Source organism: Pan troglodytes, chromosome 23 (genome assembly GCF_028858775.2).
Source record: "Pan troglodytes isolate AG18354 chromosome 23, NHGRI_mPanTro3-v2.0_pri, whole genome shotgun sequence".
Lineage (NCBI taxonomy): Eukaryota > Metazoa > Chordata > Mammalia > Primates > Hominidae > Pan > Pan troglodytes.
The window spans coordinates 25161914-25183224 of record NC_086016.1 but is presented as its reverse complement, the minus strand read 5'-3'; the positions used below and the strand labels follow the sequence as shown (position 1 = coordinate 25183224).

The 21311-nt window shown below is 55.0% G+C and overlaps 1 protein-coding gene across 3 annotated transcripts; it reads right to left on the bottom strand.

Annotated features, from left to right (window-relative positions):
* Positions 1-813: 813 nt before the first annotated feature.
* Positions 814-19888, bottom strand: RAB36 (RAB36, member RAS oncogene family). Of its 3 annotated transcripts, XM_016939530.4 has the most exons (12): positions 19588-19816; positions 19109-19180; positions 18449-18529; positions 14980-15071; positions 12599-12664; positions 12001-12102; positions 9104-9168; positions 7092-7143; positions 6152-6233; positions 5878-5968; positions 4163-4282; positions 814-3661 (listed from the first exon to the last, which is right to left on the bottom strand). In XM_016939530.4, the coding sequence occupies exons 1-12, from the start codon at positions 19771-19773 to the stop codon at positions 3597-3599; spliced, it is 1074 nt and encodes a 357-aa protein (XP_016795019.1). In that variant the 5' UTR covers positions 19774-19816; the 3' UTR covers positions 814-3596. The 3 variants fall into 3 exon arrangements, with proteins under 3 accessions (XP_016795019.1, XP_001169301.1, XP_009436173.1); XM_001169301.7 differs by lacking the exon at positions 19109-19180 and having other exon boundaries at positions 19588-19888; XM_009437898.5 differs by lacking the exons at positions 18449-18529; positions 19109-19180 and having other exon boundaries at positions 19588-19796.
* Between the last annotated feature and the right edge of the window lie 1423 nt (positions 19889-21311).

Sequence of the window (21311 nt, the reverse complement as noted above, 5' to 3'; positions counted from 1 at the left end):
AGAGGTGCTAGGGGAGACAGTAGAGGTGATGAGGTCACTGTCCTGGCTCTTGGGGTTCCACAGATGGGTGGGGGAGAAAGCCCAGATGTGACCAATCACACTCAAAGTATCAAGTGCTGCGAGAGCTGTGGGGGTGTCCACAAAGGCCACTCTGGGAGTGGGGGTGTCCCAGCCATTGGGCACAGAAGAGGGGTCTGGCATCTGCAAAGACTGCATTGTGACCAGGGATGAAACTGGAGCACAGGGGCCTGTGGGGGTGGGGTGGGCTGGGTGGTGAGGAGCCTCGAAAGCCAGAGCGAGAGCACCCTGGGACCTAGCCCTGGGGAGCCAGGAAGTGACAGGAGAGGACTTGCTTCAGGTACATGTCTCCAGCAGAAGAGACAGGTGAACGGAAGGACACACGGACAGAGAGCAGGAAAGGGTCCAGGGAAACAGGGAAGAGGAAAAAGGCGTTTCGGCAGCACTTGGATGCGGTCACTGTGGTCCTTGCCGCACCTTGGCTGCAGGGGGCTGCTTGCCTGGGCCCACAGAACCAGACCAACAGAAAGTGCCTCTGCCCAGGAAACTTACTGCCCGATGCTGGGAATGAAGGAAATGTCTTCATTAAATCATCAAAGTGAGGGTGCGCAAACCACCCTGAAGCAATTCTGACCGAGAAGATGCTGCATCAACTTGGGGTGGGGGGACAACTGAGCCCCTTGTGTTTCCGTGGCGACCTTACTCTTCTGTCCTCCCAGGCCAAATATCAAAGTTCGAGAGGCCACAACTGTGTCAGTCAGGGTGTGTGGGAATCAGCTGGCACATTGCAGGAGGTAATATGAGGACGATTTAATCAAGGACCATTTACAGAGGTGGGGGTGTATGTGAGGCAGTACAGCTCTAGCTCAGAAGCTGGTAACAGCTGGACACCACACCCACCCCCGCAAACATATCCTGGAGGCCCGAAGGGGCAAAGGGAAGGGAGCTGTGGAGAACGACAGTCCACCATGGGCAGGTTCTCCTGTCCTGTGAAGCTTATGCCCAGCAAACCTGGTCTTCCTAATGGACCCCAATGCTGTCTGCCCGACCACAGGCTGCACTTAGTGGACCAGGCTGGGGGCCACAGTCGGGAGAAGGGCCTTCCTGAGTACGCAAAGCTATAACTACAAGAATGGCCACTGCAGCACCATTGGCAAGAGCTAAAAGCTGGACAAGCCGGATGGCCCGCAGATGGGGAGGGTCAAATGAACTACAATCCATCCACATGAAGGAAAACTGGGCGCTGCTACAGGAAGGAGGCTCCTTGTGTGCCATCAGGGAGAGGGCTTGGCGCCAGCTCCCTAGGAAGGCAGGCTGCCAGGCAGTATGTCCAGAAGGAGCTCACTCTGGTGAAAACAACAACCAAGCCATCAACACTGGCTGTGCAGGCAAAGGTGCAGAGTCCAGAAGGAACAGTACTGACTGTTAGCAGAGCTAACAGTCTTTCCTGCTCTCTGTCCATCTGTGTGTCCTTCCATTCATCCGTCTCTTCTGCTGGAGACACTTCAGGGGCGCAGCTAATGTGGGGGGGGGGGGGCTTTCACCTTGTATTTTATATGCTTTGTACTGTCTTTGTTCACACTAAACATACAACCCCTTTAAAAGTCATTTATGGAGGCCGGATGCGGTGGCTCAGGCCTGTAATCCCAGCACTTTGGGAGGCTGAGGCGGGCAGATCACGAGGTCAGATCATCGAGACCATCCTGGCTAACACGGTGAAACCTCTCTCTACTAAAAATATAAAAAATTAGCCCGGCATGGTCACACGTGCCTGTAGTCCCAGCTACTCGGGAGGCTGAGGCAGGAGAATGGTATGAACCCGGAAGGGGAAGCTTGCAGTGAGCCAAGATCGTGCCATTGCACTCCAGCCTGGGTGACAGAGACTCCATCCCGCCGCCCAAAAGAAAACATAAAAATGAATAAAATCATTTACGGCCGGGCATGGTGGCTCACCCTTGTAATCCCAGCACTTTGGGAGGCCGAGGTGGGCAGGTCACCTGAGATCAGGAGTCCGAGAGCAGCCTGACCAACATGGAGAAACCCCATCTCTACTAAAAATACAAAATTAGCCAGGCATGGTGGTGCATGCCTGTAATCCCAGCTACTTGGGAGGCTGAGGCAGGAGAATCGCTTCAACCTGGGAGGCAGAGGTTGCAGTGAGCCGAGATTACGCCATTGCACTCCAGCCTGGGCAACAAGGGTGAAACTCCATCTCAAAAAAAAAAAAAGTCATTTATATAAAAAAGTACAAAAAATATGTTGAAGGGGGAATGAATAGAAAAAGATGCCAGTGTTCTTCCCTAACTGGTATTTGGCAATTGCTGAGCTGAACATTTACAGGGCAGCTGCAGTGTGCCAGGCCCTAGGAGAACAGTACTGATCAGAAGGCTGCCTGCAAGGTGCTCGCCATCTACGGGAAGCAACAGCACGAGATGGGTGGGATGAGTGGGCATAGCCAGGTGACAGGAGCCTGGGGCTGTGGGGCTGGTTCATAGCAGTGAGAAAACCCTGTGGATGAGCATACTGGGCAGAGAGGCTGGGGAATGTGTGGGGTATTTCTGTCTGCTCTGCATGTGCAGGAGGCGGTGTTGGAGACAGGAACATGCTAGACTTGGCAGGGCCTCTGAAGTCCTCTAAAGGTGCATGGACACCATTACAAAGGTCCTAAGAGATGTATAGGCCAATGAGAGAGGGATGAAGAGGCAGCAGTGGGCACAGGCCCAGCATGAGTGCCAGAGGAGGGCAGTGCCATGTTCAAGGGCTGCAGAGTGAGTTACCCTAGGACAGCTGTGCAGTCTGCCTCCCGCAGCACACAGGTAAATGCACTGTCCAGGTGGGCCAGAAAGGCCTGAGTGGTTGTTCTGCACATCCTGGCCCACGGACCAGGAGGGCAGGACCTAGGGATCTCAGAGGTGCCAGAGATAACCCTTCAGCCAGAACAGGTCTAAGAGACATTTTGTCCATTGTCCTCCAGAGGTGCTGGTCTGCCCAGGAACCTTGAGCATCCGTGGCAGAAGGACAGTGAGGCCTGAAGCTCTGAGACCCAGAACCATAAGTCCTGCTGACAACAGAAAACTCCCAGGGGGAATGGCAGGTGGCCTCTCCTTCAGGTGCTGACTTTGACAAGTCCAGGTTGCCTGGAACACTGTGACGGATCCTGGGGACACATCCAAGATCGCTGGGAAAGAGTGCAGGGTTGACTGCTGATGTGGGCCATGGCCGAGTGTTATAGACCGACGCAGGAGTTTGCAGTTCTGAGGCCTCTTGAGGCCAAAGGTGACTGTCTGATGACCCTGCAAATGGACTGGCCTTTTATGGGATCACCACAGTGCCTGCACTGGCCCGGTGGTGTGGGGCTCCCAGGCAGCCAGTGGGGGCCTTTTCTAGCGCCCAACCTGCAACGGAGAAGTGACTGTGCCCTGGAGCTGAGCCCGGTGGGTGGGTGGAGGGACTGGAACATGGGCCTACAGCTTGAGGGCAACATGCTGCAGAGCTTGGGCTCCAGTCTCTGCACCACAGTCACGGAAATTCCTGTCCGTGTGTGTGCAGGGAGCAGAGGCCTTCCACGCAGGCCCCAGTTAGCAGCAGCCCAGGCTGGAGGGCCTCTTGCTCTCCTGGGTCTCAGGCGGACTCCCTTCCATTTCTGTAAGGAGGGGAGAAGTAATTTAGCATCAACCAAGAATCCTGTAGCTGACACTGGGCAGGGGATGCCAGCCCTGACAGTCAGAACTGTGAGCTGAAGCTTCTGGGCCTGCTGTTCAAGGCCTGAATGGCCTGACACAAGCCAAGAGAGGGCATTCCAGGCACTGGAACAGAGAGGGCAAAGGTGCAGACTGGGAGAGCCGGGGCCAGGACACATCTGCAGAGCCTGGGACGCCCAGCCTGGGCTATGAGGACCTCATGGATGCCCATGAGGTCCATGTGTCAGGAGAACAGGGAGGGCTAGGGAGGGTGTCTGACCTGGCAGGTGGAATCAGGGGGGCTACAGGCCTGAGGCTGCAGTGACACCCCGAGAGGAGGGTCAAAGGACAGGAGAGGGCCACAAGTTCAGGAAATGGCAAGGTCTCAGGTGACGAGGATGGCGCATGTGGATTTTAGGCCTCCAGCCTACTCCCCAGCCCAACCCAGTCACACCTATACTCACGGATTAGGTCTCCATCGCCGACCTGGAGCCGGGCACTGCTCTGCCTCTCCAGGTCCTGCAGCACCGACTGCTCGAATGCCAGGGCGGCTACGCGGCTGAAGAATGCCTTCACGTTCTCGCCTGTGGGCCAAGACAGCCGGGACCTCATCAGTGTTTCTCCTTGCCCCTTAATGCATCTGGGTGTGAAAGCCAGGCCAGCCCACCCTCAGGTTGGCACGTAGCCCTTTCTAGAGCACCCTGACAGTAACAATGACCCCAGGAGGGCACAGCCCCACCCACTCACACAGGCAGCACAGTGCCAGGGGCAGGGTCCACTGGCCTGGCCTCCCACCTGGCTCCAGCCTCCCCACTCCCACCCCACTGCCTGCTTGGGCCACTCCCTCAAACTTCTGAGCCTTTGCTTCCCAGCATCTACTCTTCCAATCAGATGCTACTATGGCCCAAGTGTTGGAAGATGTGGAACTCAGGACAGATGTGTGCCTGCCCTCCTGTCACTTTCCATACCTGTCCGGTGGGGCTGTGAGGATTGATTTGCTGTCAGCCCCCACATGGAGCCTTTATGCATCCTCCTCCAGGTAGAGGTGGCTGCCCATCAGAGAGCGGGCCAGTTTCCAGCCCTTAACACGCACACTGCCCTTGTGCAGCCAGCAACCTGCACAACCGCATAGGGCAGTCCTGCTTGGTCCATAGTGAGCTGTCGGTGAACTCACTGTTACTCTGATAAAGGAGGAAGGGTTCTCACAGAGCAGTTCTCACTGTTGGGAAGGAGCAGTGGAAGGCACTGCCAGTTGTTTGCGCTGGGCTGAAAGTGGTGCTTCTACTTGTGACGCCAACCCTTAGTGCTCACCCAGTCTCCGACTAGATATCTGCTGTCCCCTCTTACACAGGGTAAAGACTACTGGGCCCAATTCCTGAGTCCCCAGAGCCTTGGGGGCCTATTATGTGCCAGGCCCTGCGTATGACTTCATTTCATCCCCCAACAACCTGTGTTTGCCATCTGCTCTTTGTGTCTTTGGATTTTCTGTTTTCCTCAGTAAATACACCTGGCTTTTGTAATTTAAAACGTTTTTCACAGAAAAGGGAGATGGATGGCATCACCTGCTTCCCAGATGAGATGGAGGCTCAAAGATGCTGGGCATCTTGCCTTGGGCTGGGGGCCCAGTATGGCCAGGGGTAGACCCGGTGGGGAGTGAGTTCAGTGAGAGCTGGGGTCTTTGAGCCACAGTGATACTGGGAAGGGATGGGAGCCCCTGTCACTGGGCCCTTCTCTATGCCAGGTGATGTCACATGCCTGGCATTTCAGGGCCAGAGGCAGGATAGTGCAGTGGTTACAGGTGAGGGTGTGTTTGGATCCTGGCCCTGCCACCCTGTGGCCCTGGAAGTTACTTCACAGGACTAAAATGGAACCTGCCTCATGAGTAGTTATGGGGTTGCCTTGGAGAACAGGCCAGCACGGCATGACACAGGGTGGGGGTCACTATTCCCCCATCCATGGGGCAGGCCTCCCAGCTTCCTTCTAGAGATGACGCAGCTCCTCTTAGGCAATGAAAGTGCTGCCAGGCACCAGCACAGCAGGGCTGTGATGCCAGTGTGCACCAGGGCCACAGAGGGAACAGACGACTGGCTACAGAGGGAAACACCGCATGGCAGGCCCCACGGGACTGGCCCAAGAGCAGGGCTCTGCCCCACCATGGTGACAGCCCTGGCCCACTCACCAGTCTTGGCCGACACCGACCAGTACTCGGCCTGCATCTCCCTGGCCAGGTGCACAGCGTCTGCTTCGGCCTGCTCACACGCGGCCCCTGACTGGGAGAAATGGCCCTTGTTGACCCAGCGTCCCGGCTCTCCTGCAGGGAGGCCCAGGGGGATAGGCAGCTGCCTGCTTCCCACTGTGCTGCCTCCCTCCCTCCCCATGGCTCCTCCAATGAGGGCTGTAAGGGGAGGCGTTTTCCCAAGGGCCACCCAGACCACCAGTGCCACTCTGCTCACCAGAAGGTCCTTCTTGGTTCCCACGAGGAAGATGAAGCAGGAGCCTGCCTCGTTCTCCCTCAGAGCATCCTCCAACCACTGCCTGGAGTATAAGGAGAGAGGCTGAGAGATTCACCCATCCTCCCACCCCAAACAGGGGGCCGAGGGCACACTTGGGACCTCCCCAGGGCTGAAGTGCTGGGCTGGGAGGGACAAGGAGGGCTTCCTGGCCCACACTGGCTGAGCAGGATGCTGCACCTCTAGCCGGAAGGGCGTTGGCTGGACCCAAAGGGGTGGGAATACCAGAGCACTGGCTGGAGGTGGTGAAGACCCCTCCTGGCCCCACCTCTGGCCTCTCCCGGTGAGACCTTGCATGAGCCCTGCACGTTTATCAACTAGAACTATCAACCCCGCCTCCCTCACGGGGTTTGGAAGTTGCTGGGTGTGAATGCCCCAGACCAAGGTAAGGTGAGAGGGCTTTGCTCTAGTAGCTGGCCGATTCCCAGCAGAAGTAGGATAGCCTCTTGAATGGGTCACATTGCCAATTCTCTCTTCTCAAGACTGCAAGTGCCAAATTCATGTCACTTCAAAGACTGGCTATACAGTTTTCAGGGCCCACAGTGAACTGAACACGTGGGGCACCTCATTCAAAAAGTATCCGGACTTGCAACATGGCAAAGGCAGGGTATTAAAGCAGGTTGGGGCCCCTCTGAGCACGTGCCTGGGGGTGGCTGTGCTGGGCTCACACTCATGTGCTGGCTCCTCCAGAATAAATGGGGACAAATCTCGAGGGATAAAGGCAGTTGGACAGTAAGTAGTCCGTGGGCAGCTGGTTCTGACAAGGGGCCCTGGTCACTCACACCCACCATGGGGTCAGGGTCCACTGGCCAGGGTCTGGGAGCCCTTCCAGGCAGCTTCCTGAGCCCAGGGAGACTGCAGGGGCCAGAGAGCCCAGACTTACCTGGTATGCTCCAGGGTCTGCACGTCAGTGAGGTCAAAGGCCGTGATGATCACTAGACACCCGGAAAAAGCCAACAGCCAATCAGTGCCAGGCGAGGCGAGCAAGGGGGCTCCCCAGGAGGTGCCCAGCTCCCAAGGAACTGCCAGGGCAGCCCCCCAACCAGGCACTCAGCACCGGAACCTCCTACAATGAAGGCTGAGGAGGAAACACCCCATGGCTGTCCCCCACCGGGACCCTCCAGCCTGCACCCAGCAGCCCAGCCTCAGTGTGGGATCCAGGGAGGCAGGACAAGGTAGGCGTGGAGCGAGCGCATGGGCTTTAGCGTCAGACACCCTCTGCCACTTACGGCTAAGGGAGCTCAGGTGAGAGCCTTAACTGCTGAGAGCCTCAGTTTTCCCACCTGTAAAATGGTGAGGACGAGACCTGTTAGCTCTCAGGGTTGCTGTGAGGATTAAACAAGAGCAGCTGTTTTAAAAAGCTGTTAGTCGGCCAGGCGCTGTGGCTCATGCCTGTAATTCCAGCACTTTGGGAGGCTGAGGCGGGTGGATCACAAAGTCAGGAGATCAAGACCATCCTGGCTAACACAGTGAAGCCCCGTCTCTACTAAAAATACACAAAAAATAAAAATTAGCCGGGCGTGGTAGCAGGCACCTGCAGTCCCAGCTACTCGGGAGGCTGAGGGAGGAGAATGTTGTGAATGCGGGAGGCGGAGCTTGCAGTGAGCCGAGATTGCGCCACTGCACTCCAGTTTGGGCTACAAAGCGAGACTCCGGCTCAAAAAAAAAAAAAACCTGTTAGTCCAGGGCCAACTTTCATTTCAACCAACAGCAGCTACAGCAGTGATGGTTAGCAACAACCTGCTTTAGCGAAACAACTTCCGGGGAGCCAGGTGGGCAGAAAACCGGGAGATGCAGCCTGGGCCCTCAGCTCCTCTCATCACTGGCCGCACCCCGGTCCTGGTGGGGTCCTGAGGGGAGCCCTATGTGGAGAACATTCCAGGCAAATGCTCTCTACTGCCCCCAGGGGTGTGACCAGGGCCTGACAGGGGCTTCCTCTGCACCTTGGCTGAAGGCTACAGGGAGACCCACGCCCCTCCCAAGGCAGATGGGAAGAGAAAGGAAGGGGGAATCTGAGGAAAGGGATGACGGCAGCCAGGCTGCCATATGGAGAGGTGGGCCAGGCGCCTCGCACCTCTTATTCCCAGGGGAGAAGCATCCTTTCAAGGAGAGGCCCGAAGAGGCGAAGGGTGCAGGAGGCCATGCGACCAGGGCAGAGCTGGAGCTCCAACCCACGGCTGAGGGCTGACTGGTTTGTTTCCTATTTTTGCTTCTTTTAAGTCTAAAAGAAAATGTTGTAACTTTTTCACCACTACCGAGTAGACATAACGGTGCCTTATAATTTGAGTCTGGTTTTGGATACTTTTGAGGTTCTCTCACATCTCCCACTGAAATCCATTTCTGTCTTCTTCCTGGGAAGGTGGGGTAGGCATCCGGAGCTTATGCTGCCGCCCCCTGCTGACGGTGAGCCCTGCCCAGCACCACCTGGCTGCCCTTGGCCATGGAAGTGGTGAGCATCCGGCCCTGCTGGCCCCCACCTGGGACCTCCCAGTCCTCCCGTGGTCCCCCTTTCACTCCTACTCCCTGGCCCAGCCCCCTCTGCTAAGACAGGACAAGCCTCCTCCGACCTCCCCCTGGAGTCCAGTGCTGCCCTTCTCTGAGCCTCTGGAAAAGCACTTTCATCTCTGAGCATCTTTATGAGCTGAAACTGGGGCTGAGACTTAAAGCCAGTACCCACTACCACAGGGTCCTTAAAGGGTGTGATCGCCAAAGTCAGCCAGTGCCTGGGGATGAAGGCAGCTTCCCTGTTCCCAAGCAGTGGCCTGGTGTTTTCTCAGTGGGTCTTGGAGGACAAAAAACTGGTGCCTGTGCAGAGAACTCGGGATTCCCACTGTGGAGCCCGGCAGGGACCCTGCTGCTGCATGCAGTTGAGCCGCGACGTGGCATGTTGCTCACCCTGGGCGCCCCGGTAGTAGGCAGATGCGATGCACTTGAACTTCTCCTGCCCAGCTGTGTCCCAGCTGTGAGGTGGGTGAGAAAGAAAGGGAAATGGTGTCAGGCTACACAATCACAGTGTCTTGAGCCAACAGGCTACGGGACCATGGGTGGGAGACCCTAAGGGCCTGTGCCAGCTGCATGGGCTTCAGGAAGTGCCTGTTGTGAGCCAGATGTCCCTACCCCCAGCTCCTTATGATCTCTTCCTAGGGTGTCCCCAGTGGACTTCTCTCATTCCTAGTGGATGGGGGTGTGTGGCATTAGTTGTTCTGCTGCCTGGATGGATGGAGTTGCAGCTCACTCCCTTCTGACTGAGACATTAAAATGGAACATACGGCCCAAGACATGACTCGCTCTGAAGATGTAGCAGTCCACTTGTAGAGAAGGCTCTGTGAATGGCACTGGGGCTCCAGGCTGGGCCTACAGCAGTGGCTCTGCCACTTGGTTGGGTGATGGGTGTGACTGGGTCATTGCTTCACCTTCCACACTGCAGGTCCCAAAGTAGGGGTTGGGGATACCTAACACTGGAGCAATAGGTGGGTCTCAGCAGTTAGCTCCAGCTCTCTGGAGCACAGTAGTGAGAAGAAATTAGAAGCGAAGCCCTGGCTCCATGGAAAAGAGTACAACAATCGATTAATGATGTCTGCCATGGGCACAGTCTAGAAGAGGGGAAAGAGCACCTACTGAGATCTACCTGCCCTGGCTTAGAACAAGGCAGGTAGTCACTATGCAGGGCTGAGTCGGAAAATTGTTCCGCAATCCATCGCTTTTTGAGGTCAACTGATCAAAATTGAACTTTTCTCAGTAAACTGCAAAGTAGACAAGTCACAAACAAGACATCTATGGTCTGATTTTTTTCTTTTTTTTTTGAGGTGGAGTTTCGCTCTTATTGCCCAGGCTAGAGTGTAATGGCATGATCTTGGCTCACTGTAACCTCTGCCTCCCAGGTTCAAGCGATTCTCCTGCCTCAGCCTCCCAAGTAGCTTGGATTACAGGCATGCACCACTGTGCCTGGCTAATTTTGTATTTTTAGTAGAGATGGGGTTTCTCCATGTTGGTCAGGCTGGTCTCGAACTCCTGACCTCAGGTGATCCACCCGCCCTGGCCTCCCAAAGTGCTGGGATTACAGGCGTGAGCCACCATGCCCGGTCATGGTCTGAATTTTTTTCAAGTGATCCAGTATGACACAGAAGTTTGGGCTTCATTCTTTCATTAATTCATTCATATTTTCTTTCATTTCTGAAGACTCTGGGGGAGGAGCTGGTGGTGGTGGCCTAGAGATGAGCCCGTAGGGAGGCTGGCAAAGGCCTCAATGTAAGACAATGAAAGGCTGAGCCAAGACAGTGTCCCTGTTCTGTCCAGGGCCCTCTAATGAGATATGGCCTGTGGTCACACGGGTGAGCCCAGCCCCCAGCCAGTCTTTCCCGGCTCCACCTCAGCTACCCCCACCGGCCCTTTGCTCTTCTCAGCTCTCTGGATCCCTCAGTCCTGCAGCCCTGCGTTCTCCCAGCCTCCTTTGCTCTTGACTGGCCTGTACTCTCCCTTTGGCAAGATTTGTTATCCTCCATCTCCAGGGCTTTGCTGGGGCTGTGGAAGTCCTGAGAGAAGGGGGCACTATCTCGACAGAGTTAGGAGCTGACATCCACAGGATCTGAAGGCTCAGTCCAGGCAGGGCATGGAGGATTGAGGAACGAACTCAGGCACCAGGAAGGAGCTTGGTGAATGCCAGCAGGCAAGTGGAGAGGAGGGGGGTGGGGCTAGCCACGTAGGGGAGCATGGAAGGGTCTCACAGGAGAGTAAAGGTGAGGGCCCGAGCCCAGGCAGGCCTGCAGCATTCTCCAGGTGCCGGGGCAGAGGGAAGCTACCCAGCTGGGGTGGGAGAGGGTAAGGGGTGGGAGAGTGGCCCTGGGCCACTCAGATGGAAGGCAGAGGGAAGGGGTAAGGCCAGTGGAGGCCATGGTGAGTCAGACTCCCAGGGCCTAGCAAGGAAGACAAACAGAAGTGGGCCGGGTACGGTGGCTCACACCTGTAATCCCAGCACTTTGGGAGGCTGAAGCGGGTGGAGCACTTGAGGTCAGGAGTTCGAGATCAGCATGGCCAACATAGTAAAACCCCATCTCTACTAAAAATACAAAAATAAATTAGCTGGGTGTGGGGGCACACAGCTGTTGTCCCACTTGGGAGGCTGAGGCAGGTGATTCGCTTGAAGTGGAGGTTGCAGTGAGCTGAGATTGCGCCACTGCACTCCAGCCTGGGCAACAAGAGCAAGACTCTGTCTCAAAAAAAAAAAAAAAAAAAAAGACAGAAGTGGAAGGAAAGTGAGGCAGGGGAGAGGGAGTGAAGGCTGCAGTGTGAGGAGGAAGACGAGTGCCTCAGACCTGAGGAAGGATGTGGGTGCTGTGTACTCCATCTCAGCCCTCCTTGCCCAAGCCTGGCATGCAGGGACTGGATTTGACCCCATTTTACAGGTGGGAACAGAGGCTCAGAGCTCAGCAGCAACCTGCGGGAGGCCACCCTGCTGGCCTGGTGAGTGGGATCACAGGAGGCCTAGGTCAGGGAGGGACTGGAGCCAGGGCCTCGAGAGGAGCGGGGTGGGCATTGGGGAGGTCATGGGCAGGTGGGCAGGTCAGGCTGTGAGCACCTTCCCCAGAGCCAATGACCAAAATGAGACAACTTTAGGACTGACAGAGCATGTGGGGGCTCTGGGAGCCAGGAAGCTAAGTGTCACACAACACCCCCAGGCTCTGCTTGTCTAGACCAGTCCTCCTTGACATGGACACAGTGAAGGAGCTCCCCAAATCCTTTCTCAGGTGCCTGTAGGAAGCCGCCCACGAGCCATGGGGGAACCAGCAACTTACATCTGGAGGCTATAGGGAATCCCAGCAATCTCAAAGCGCTCAATTTCAAAGTCCACCCCAATGGTGGCCTTGTAGTCTCGATCAAAAACATTCTTGCAAAACCTGTGGGGGATGAGGAAGTTGTCACAGGGGTGTACTCACAGAAATGTGCCCGGAAGCTTCACTTGTAACACTGCAAGTCTTTAGGCAAATAAGGTCCACTTCCCATCAGGAAGCGATGGTCCACGCAGGCCATGGGTGGGCAGGGCAGCCAGCAAGGACAATGTGGGGAAAGGGAGGCTGCAGGAGCTCGGAAGGCAAGCTGTGAGTTAGAAACTGAGCAGCCATTTGCAGGGAGGGCAGTGGAGGGGAGAGCCCGTGGCCCCAGGGGGACAGTCTGACAAGCACCAGGCTCCTGGGATGCCACACTTTCTGCCCAGCCCTGCCATCTCCCCGATTTCTTGCACCCCCTCTTATCCGGCTCCCAGCAGGCTGAGGCCCAGCAGTTCCTGGAAGCCACACGGTTTCTGCTATGTTGATATTATCTGGGCCACCCAGGCAAAGGTATGACAACCTGGTGCTGGGGGAGGTGGCCAAAGGGGCAGAGGAAGCCTTGTACCTGTGGATGAGGCTGGTCTTCCCCACGTAGAGATCGCCAACCACCACCACCTTGGAGAGTTTGAGCCTGTGAGAAATATGGCTGTGTTGCCGTCGGGCATGCCTTCCACGGTGTCTTCAGACACTCACAGCCCCTTCCTTCCCTGAGCTCTCTGCTGGTGAGACACCCCTCACTCCTGGACACAGGATGGGCCACCCTGCTGAGACACTGTGTTCCCCCTTCACAGTCCCCAGAGGGGAGACGGGAGAGGCTGGGGACTCTGCTGCCCCTAGAGCTGCACCCCTCACCATATTTGGCCAAAGTCCCCATCCTGAGAATTAGGAATGGGCATAACAAGAGGCCGAGTCACAGGTGGAGGGGCAGAGGCAGGAGGCCAGGGTGTGGCTGTGGTAACCAACCAACAGCCGTGGGCACGTCTATGCTGTCCGGGAGCTGTGCTGTGGGTGCAGACACAGGGTCCACGTGCAGGGAGACCCCGGCAAAAGGGACGGGCAGCCCCTCACCCTCCTATGCACCCCCGGGGCTGTGCGCCGATGTGGGCTCCGGCCTCTTGCAAGCAGGCACTCCCTGACCATGACACCACCGTGCCCTGCTCACTTAGAGATCTGTAAGGGTCCGACAGGCCAAGGGGCACACCCCGAACAGGGCTGAGGCTCTATGCATCCGGGCTGTGGCTTGAGGCCAATCGGCTCTGAGGTTCTTGGGCTCTCTGTGGGTCACTGTTCCCCAAGAGCAGCCGCCACCCTCACCCTCTGTGTGTCCTACACTCTGTGCAGAGGCGTTTCTCGGACTGTTTATTATTTTTTTAGAGACAGGGTCTCGCTGTGTTGCCCAGGCTAGTAGTCTCAAACTCCTCGGCTCGAGTGATCCTCCCACCTCAGCCTCCTGAGTAACTGGGACTACAGGTGCCATTGTCCCAGCTTCCTGGGACTGTTGACAACACTTTAAGAGTTTTTGCAGCTCATCCCCAAGGAGCCAAATGGTCACAGCAACCAACCTGGGTAAATATCTGACAGGCACTTCCTCTGCCTGCAGACAGCAAGAGGGCACCATTGTGTCACCTGGTGACCTGGGCTGCAGGTCACCTTGCCAGGTCCGTGAGAGCAGGGATTGTGTGTACCCTGCTCCCAGAGGGCCCTTTCGTTCTGACTCCATTTCTCCTATGAATGAGTAAAGGTGTTGACAAGGTCTTACAGCAGGTACCCTCTGATCCTCAGTTTCCCCACCTCCAGTGTTGCCATAAGGGATCAGGGAGATCATCTGTGTGAAGCACCTGATATGGCACCAGCATTCCCCAACAGATGCCATTACTCTCATCCCACCACCATGGCCACTTCGGCTATTCTGATCTCAGCTCTGCCTCACCCACTCAGTGCAGTTTGGGAACCTCTAGCTGCGCTCTCTGGCAGCCTCATCGCACCTCTGTGACCCCTGTGAGCTCAGCCAACTCCCTGAGCAGACTATGAGCTCCTTAGGAAGAGGGGCAAAAGCAGGCCCTTGTACCTATTTGTTAAAAGAAGGAATGACTGTTTCACAATCCCTGTGCCGGTGGTGGCAGGAGCTGCCGCGGCAGGAAGAGGACAGACACAGCCCTCGCCCTCTTGGGCTAGGTCTAGTGAGGAATCCAGCCTGCAATTCTGTGAGATAAGTTCTTGGGGGCACAAGAGCACCCAGGAGGGGTACCCTCCCCAGTCCAGGGGCAAGGGTAGGGGGGGGTCAGAGAAGGCTCCCAGAGGACTTGACACGCTGAGACCTGAAGGGGAAGGGGAAGGGGAAGGGGAAGCGAGGGGATTAGGAAAGACATTCCAGACAGAGGAAATGAACTTGTACCAAGACCTGAGGCTGAAAAATCACCTGCGTGACTTAGAAGAGGGAAAGTTGTTCCATATGGCAGGTGTGTTAACTGAAGCCAGATGAAAACCCCAGTCATCTGGCCGGGCACGGTGGCTCACACCTGTAATCCCAGCACTTTGGAAGGCCGAGGCAGGCTGATCACGAGGTCAGGAGATCGAGACCATCCTGGCTAACATGGTGAAACCCCGTCTCTACTAAAAATACAAAAAATTAGCCGGGTGTGGTGGCGGGCGCCTGTAGTCCCCGCTACTCGGGAGGCTGAGGCAGGAGAATGGCATGAACCCGGGAGGCAGAGCTTGCAGTGAGCTGAGATCGCACCACTGCACTCCAGCCTGGGCGACAGAGCGAGACTCTGTCTCAAAAAAAAAAAAAAAGAAACAAAAAAAGAAAACCCCAGTCATCTTCAGGCCTGTACAGGGCTGCACCAGCCTCATGTGTGTGTTTCATTTGTTCATTCTTTCACATGTGCTTCATGCACTCATTCCTTCTTGCCACCTGCTCCCCCATCCCACACCCTGCAGGCTCACCCGACAGTCCCCGTGTTCCTGCGTTGGCAGGCAGCGCTGACCTGCCTGTGGAAGTGCTCCCTGAGCTGCAAACAGGCTTCCGGCGTGTACCACTGCAAAGAGACAGACAGACGGACACATCATCCTGCAAAGCTGTGGCTCCGCCCTCGTAGCCAAGCAGTGAGGGGAGATGATCTTCCCAGCCTTCCTTCCTAGGCCTCACAGCTGGCAGCCTCATTAGCTTTCCCTGACCCATCTGTCATGTGTATCCTCTATTTCCTCAGCCTTGAGGCTCTGGGGCCTTGTGAGTCCAGAGGGGCGAGCCCAGGCAGGGACTTGGAGATCTGTGTCTCACCTGGGGCCGCAGTCCCCTTGCTGCATGCATGTGACAGGCCTCTGTGTGCTCTGGGCCTCAACCCTCTCAGGGCGAGACGAGTGGAGCTCTTTTGGTGCCAAGATCCTCCAAGATCCAATTAGCCAGGTGCAGCAGTACATGCCTGTGGTCCTAGATACTGAGGAGGCTGAGGTGGAAGGATTGCTTCAGTTCAAGAGACAGAGGCTGCAGTGAGCTATGATCATGCCACTGCACTCCAACTTGGGTGACAGAGTGAGACCCTGTCTCTAATCCATACCTTCTATGAATCTCTGATGACATTTTGTTTTAAAAACATGCATACATGTGCCTGGAAAATGTCCTAGGAGGCGCTTTCTGCTGTCCACGTTTCTTGGAAGGCAGACCTGAGCAGTGGTTTAAGAGCATGGGCCTCAGGGTCAGAAAAAACTGCATGTACCCCACCCACCCTCACCTGGTCTGTAATTAGAAAAAAATGAGATTAAACAAACTAAAGATGACCATTATTTTTTGCCATTGGATTGGCCCAGGCTAAATACAGAATGTGGCAAGGATGTGGGGAGAAGGACACCATTGAGGCTGTTGGTGTGATCTGTGTATGGCCAGGGTCCCGCCCCCCACCCCCCACCCCTGCACAGCCACAGCCACCTGCTCTGTCCCTCTGAACACTGCTTGGATCCACAGCTCCCCTCCCTCAGCCCCAGTGTCTCAACCATGGATTTGGGCTCTGCCTGGCCCATCTGCCCTCTCAGTTCCAGCTGTGATTGAGGCAGCAGGGATGGTGAAAGGAGACTGGCAAAGGGCAAGTTACAGAAACTTATCGAGCTCCAGTTTCCTTAAATGTTAAACAGGGATGCTCATAATAGCACCTTTTCCTGTGGTCGTTGGAGGAGTAACTGAATAATGCAGGTGAGCAGCTTAGCCTGATAGTCTACTTTCCTGCAGAAGAGCAGCAGCTACCATGAACAAGCTGGCTGCTTCTTTCTGTCGGCTTCCATGACAGCTTTAAGCTGGGGACTGGCCCAGACACAATGGTCATAACAGGATGGCTGGAAGACTGTGATAATGAAGGCTGCAGGGTAAGAAGTGTGAGCTGATTTCAGAGACAGGGAAACTGAGGCACATGGCATAAAGGGAAGGACTTGCCTGGCAAGCAGTCTGAAGACCCTGCTCAACCTGACTGAATTTCTCAGGGCCCTGGGGTGCAGGATGAACTTGACCAGCAGTGGCCTTGATCCCTGACTATTATGGGCAGGAGGGGAGAATGCCACCTGTGAAACCAGGATGGATTCCCTAAGCTGCTTCCCTGGGGTAGGGTGCTCTGGAGCCAGACACGGCCAGGTCAAATCCCAGAGGTACCAGGAGCAGCTGTGTGATGTCAGGCAACCCTCCTTAACTCTGATCCTCGCCGTCTGCTCTGCCAATGAGGTTCTTCATCTCATGATACCTGGACTGTTTTGTGCCAATCACACTTTCCTTCCTTTTGACTCAAGAAAGACCAGTCTCTGTCATCCCTAGTTACCACTGTCAAGCTCTGCAGAGAGAATAATTGCCTGAGCCTCTGTTGAGATGGAAAACCCATGGGGAACTGTCCACAGGTCTGAGACACAAAGGCTTTCTCTGTAGGTGTGTGAAGAAAGAACTTAGGGAGGAAGGTAAAGAAGGGGGAAGGAGGAATGGCCACATACTCCAAATACCCAGGACCTATCTAGAGTCACCTCCTCCTCACCAGCCTGGCCACAGAATCCAAGATGCAAAAGGCCATTCCATGGAGAGGATCTCTCCCTCTGCACCTGTCCGAAGCCACAGAGGCAACCACTGAGAGTAGGGGCTTATATATCCTGCCAGAAATTATTTTCTGCATATATAAACAAACAGACATTTCTCCCTCTCCTTGTTTTCACACACCAGAGTGTGCTGCACACACTCTACTGCACTCTGTTCCATGCCCTGCATTTTTACTTAGCGGTTTACTTTGGCTCTCATTGCATGTCAGCTCCTGAAGAGGTTGCCTCATTCTTCCTCATGTCTGTGCCAGGAAGCATTACTTGTTTAACCAGTCTCCTCTCCGAGGATGTTTACGCTGTATCTTATCTTCTATTCTTACAAACTGCTCCAACCTCTATCCTTATGCACATTGTAAATCCATGCCAGAATATCTGCCAAGTAAATTCCTAGAAATGGAATAGCAAGGCCAGTTGTGGTGGCTCACACCTATAATCCCAGTGCTTTGAGAGGCCCGGGTGGGAGGATTGCTTGAGGCCAGGGGTTCAAGACCAGCCTGGGCAACATAGCAAGACTTCGTCTCTATTAAAAAAAATTAAAAATTAGCCAGGCATGGTAGCACATGCCTGTGGTCCTAGCTACTCCGGGAGGCTGAGGCAGAAGGATTGCTTCAGCCCAGGAGTTAGAGGAGTGAATTATGATGGCACCATTGCACTCCAGCCTGGGTGACAGAGCAAGACCCTGTCTCTAAAAAAAAAGAAAAAAGAAACAGAATGGCTGGATCTTAGAGGGCAGGGTCATCTTCCATATTGGTAAATATTGTCCACTGCCCCCTATGGAGGTTGTACTCAATTTGTATTCCCTGCTGCAATTAATATTGGATTTTAATACAGACACAAGAGAGCTGTGAGTTTTCAAGCTCACAGAGGCAGAATGGCAAGAGGAGAGAGCCCTGGATTTGGGGTCATGGAACTGGAATGCTGCTTTGATAACAACAACGATAATGAGAACAACAGCAACTATGGCTGCAGGGGAGCTCCTGCATACCATGAGCCAGGCACCCAATATGAGAGGAATTACCTCCATGTAACAGTGGCTCTGAGAGGTTGAGCAATTTGCCCACAGCCACACAGCTTAATGACAGAATCAGAATGAAGGATTCATATCAAGGACTGTCTGGCTGCAAAATCCTAGCCCTTATAACCTCCAGGCCACATTGCTGCCCAGTGTCACCATTAACTTGCGGTCCCACCTTGGGCAGTCAGTGGCCAGTCTCCCAGCTCCTCAAGGTAAATCTGACAATGGACAGACCTCCTTGATTCACCTGCTTTACTTCTAGGCATGAGTGTAGAGTGGGGAGAGCTGATGTGGCTGCAGGGCCAGGAGAGCACTGCAGACGTAATGACTCTCTACCTTAGGGAAGCTGGCGATGACACGGTCGCGGCTCACAGGGGGCCCCAAAGGTGTCAGGGAGGACCTCATTCTTCCACAGTCCTGTGGACCCAACCAGGAGAAAGACAGTTAAGGAGCTGTGCAAATACCTGGGGATTCACCCATGAGTTTCCACCTAACTTTTCATCAGATCCAGGCTGGGTGCAGTGGCTCATGCCTGTAATCCCAGCACTTTGGGAGGCCAAGGTGGGAGGATCACTTGGGCCCAGGAGGTTGAGACCAGCCTGGGCAACAAAGTGAAACCTCAGTCTCTAAAAAAAAAAAAAAAAAAAAAAAAATTAGCAGGGCATGGTGGCCTGTGCCTGCAGTCCCAGCTACTTGGGAGGAAGGTGGGAGGAATGCTTGAGCCTGGGAGGTCAAGGCTGCAGTGAACCGTGAAGGTGCCACTGCACTCCAGCCTGGGTGATAGAGTAAGACCTTGTCTCAAGAATTATAAATAAAACCAGATCCAGGCTTCCCTCTCTGTCAGGAATATGGGGCAGAGGCCATTTCTCTCAATCTGCATACAGCAGGCAGCATGGTATGGGGGAACCAGGCCTGCCCCACCCTGCCTGGGAGTCAGAAGACCTGGGTCTCCCCTTGACAGGTGTCTACCAAGGAGGAGCTCCCCTCTGAGCTTACCTTACTGGGCTGTGAGGCATGGCACAGCTCAGGCAGTGGAAGTAGAGTGGGGAGGGGTCTCCTGCTCCTAGTCTGCAAAGGACGAAGGCTCTAGGTGGGCCTGGGGGCCTTAACTTTCAGCCAACTAGGCCTTTTCCCTGAAAACCCTCACTTCACCAGGCCTCTGACTCCTCGAGCCTCCTCAACAGCCCCTCTGTCTCCTTTTTCTGTCCGGACTCCTCTCCAGGCTGGGCTGGGGTGGTCCTGGCGGAGTCCGGTTGTCTTCCCGCATCTGACCTGGCTCTCCTCCACAACCAGCGTGGGCCTGGCCCAGAGTTTGCGCTCCGGAAATGAGGAAGCCCCGGGGCCGCAGGCCGCTTTCAAGTTATAGGGGCGGGAAGTGGGCGCGGACGCTGTGCCCTCGCGGCCCTGGCCTCGGGATGTGCCAGCACGGGGTTGGGTGACCGGGAGGGTCGGACAGAGTGGGCGAGCTGACTCACCAGCGATGGCTGTGAAAGCTGGGGCTCCGCGCGGCCTGGTCCGCCTGAGCCAGAGGCGGCGATCACCATGGCAACGAGAGCCACGCGGGACCTGCGGGCTACACGAATCGTCGACGTCGTGGGCGGGGTCTGCGTTGGACTGGCAGCGGCGCGTCCAAGCATCCAGCTTGCACCGGCGATCACCATAGCAACGAGAACCTGCCTGGAGTCTGGGCGGGGCTGGCAGCAGAGAGACTCCTGGACACCCTGGAGAGCCGGAGATCACCATGACAACAAGGGCGGTGCTGAATGGGTGGGCGGTGGGCGGGGCTATGGAGGCCCGGGGGCGGAGCCTGAGCTCTGGGTGGGGCTGACCGTGGAGAGATTCGCGCAGGTTCTGGTGATCAGCTCGGCTGGGAGAGGTGGGGCGGTTATGGCATAAGAGCTCCTGATGTAGTATTGATGTTTAATTGGAGTCAAGCACCCTGCAGCTGCAAGAGATAGACCTGCCTACCATCTACTGACCTTAGTCTGCATAGTTCTGAATCCAGTGCTGTCTGAATATCATATGCCTGGCTTCTAGAGCTCACAGTACAAAATTAATTTCCTTAATAAAAAGCTGACCTGAGTCAGTGATTTCCTCTGAACTAGTTTCGGTTTGGAAAGTTAGCTGTTTTGGGCTAGATGGCCTCTTGTGGCCCTTATAAAACCGTGGAACCAGCTTCGAAGTCCGGGGTTCAGTTTGAGAACCTACTTAATTCAGCTCCTTAACTTTTCTGCATCACAATATGGAAGCCTTGGTACACAGATCTAACTCAGTCATCTTCAATTCAAAGCTAAGTGTGCTGGAGGCTGATGTTTGATGTCTTTTTTTTTTTTTTTTTTTTAAAGAGATGGAGTCTTGCTATGTTGCCCAGGCTGGACTCGAACTCCGAGGCTCAAGGAATCCTCCCGCCTCAGCCTCCCCAGTCGTTGGGACTACAGGCAAGGGCCACCACACCTGGCTCTGTTTAATGTCTTTTAGTGAGTTTCACTAAGGTTGAGGCTTAGGGGGTGAACTTAGGTGAGTTGTTCCACCTTCCGCACCTCAGTTTACTCAACTATAAAATAAAGGCAACTATCTATTTCAATGGATCACCTGAGATGGTGAAAGTGCTTTTATACTGTAAAGCTTGATTCAAGTCCATTAACTATTCATTTGTCCTACATGTACTGAAAGATTCCTGGTATATGCCTAGCACTGGGGAGACAAGGAAAGAGAACGGGACATGGTGTCCACCCTCAGGGAAACTGGAGTCCACTGCGGGAAGCAGAGAAGTAAATAGAGAATTAGGGGAAGGGAGTGTGCCAATGGGATTTAGGAGAAGGGAAGATTAAGCTGTGGGGTCACTTACTAATTTGGATTTGGGGATTTGGCAGGAGCTAGAGATCACCCTGAACTCCTCCTTTAGCTGTTTTTTTTTTTTTTTTTTTTTGAGATGGAGTCTCACTCTGTCACCCAGGCTGGAGTGCAGTAGCGTGATCTCGGCTCACTGCAATCTCCGCCTCCCGGCTCAAGCGATTCTCCTGCCTCAGCCTCCCGAGTAGCTGGGACCACAGGTGCGCACCAACCATGCTTGGCTAATTTTTAAATTTTTTTAGTAGAGATGGGGTTTTGCCATGTGTGCCAGGCTGGTTTTGAATTCCTGGCCTCATGTGATCCGCCCGCCTTGGCTTCCCAAAGTGTTGGAATTACAGGCGTAAGC

Excerpts from the sequence above, each read along its gene's own strand:
- RAB36 (XM_016939530.4), bottom strand. The coding sequence starts at position 19,773 with ATGGTGATCGCCGGTGCAAGCTGGATGCTTGGACGCGCCGCTGCCAGT. Across the intron at positions 9,169-12,000 it reads ATTCCCTATAGCCTCCAGAT|CTGGGACACAGCTGGGCAGG; the intron begins GTAAGTTGCTGG and ends CCCACCTCACAG. Across the intron at positions 7,144-9,103 it reads CTACTACCGGGGCGCCCAGG|TGATCATCACGGCCTTTGAC; the intron begins GTGAGCAACATG and ends CCGGGTGTCTAG.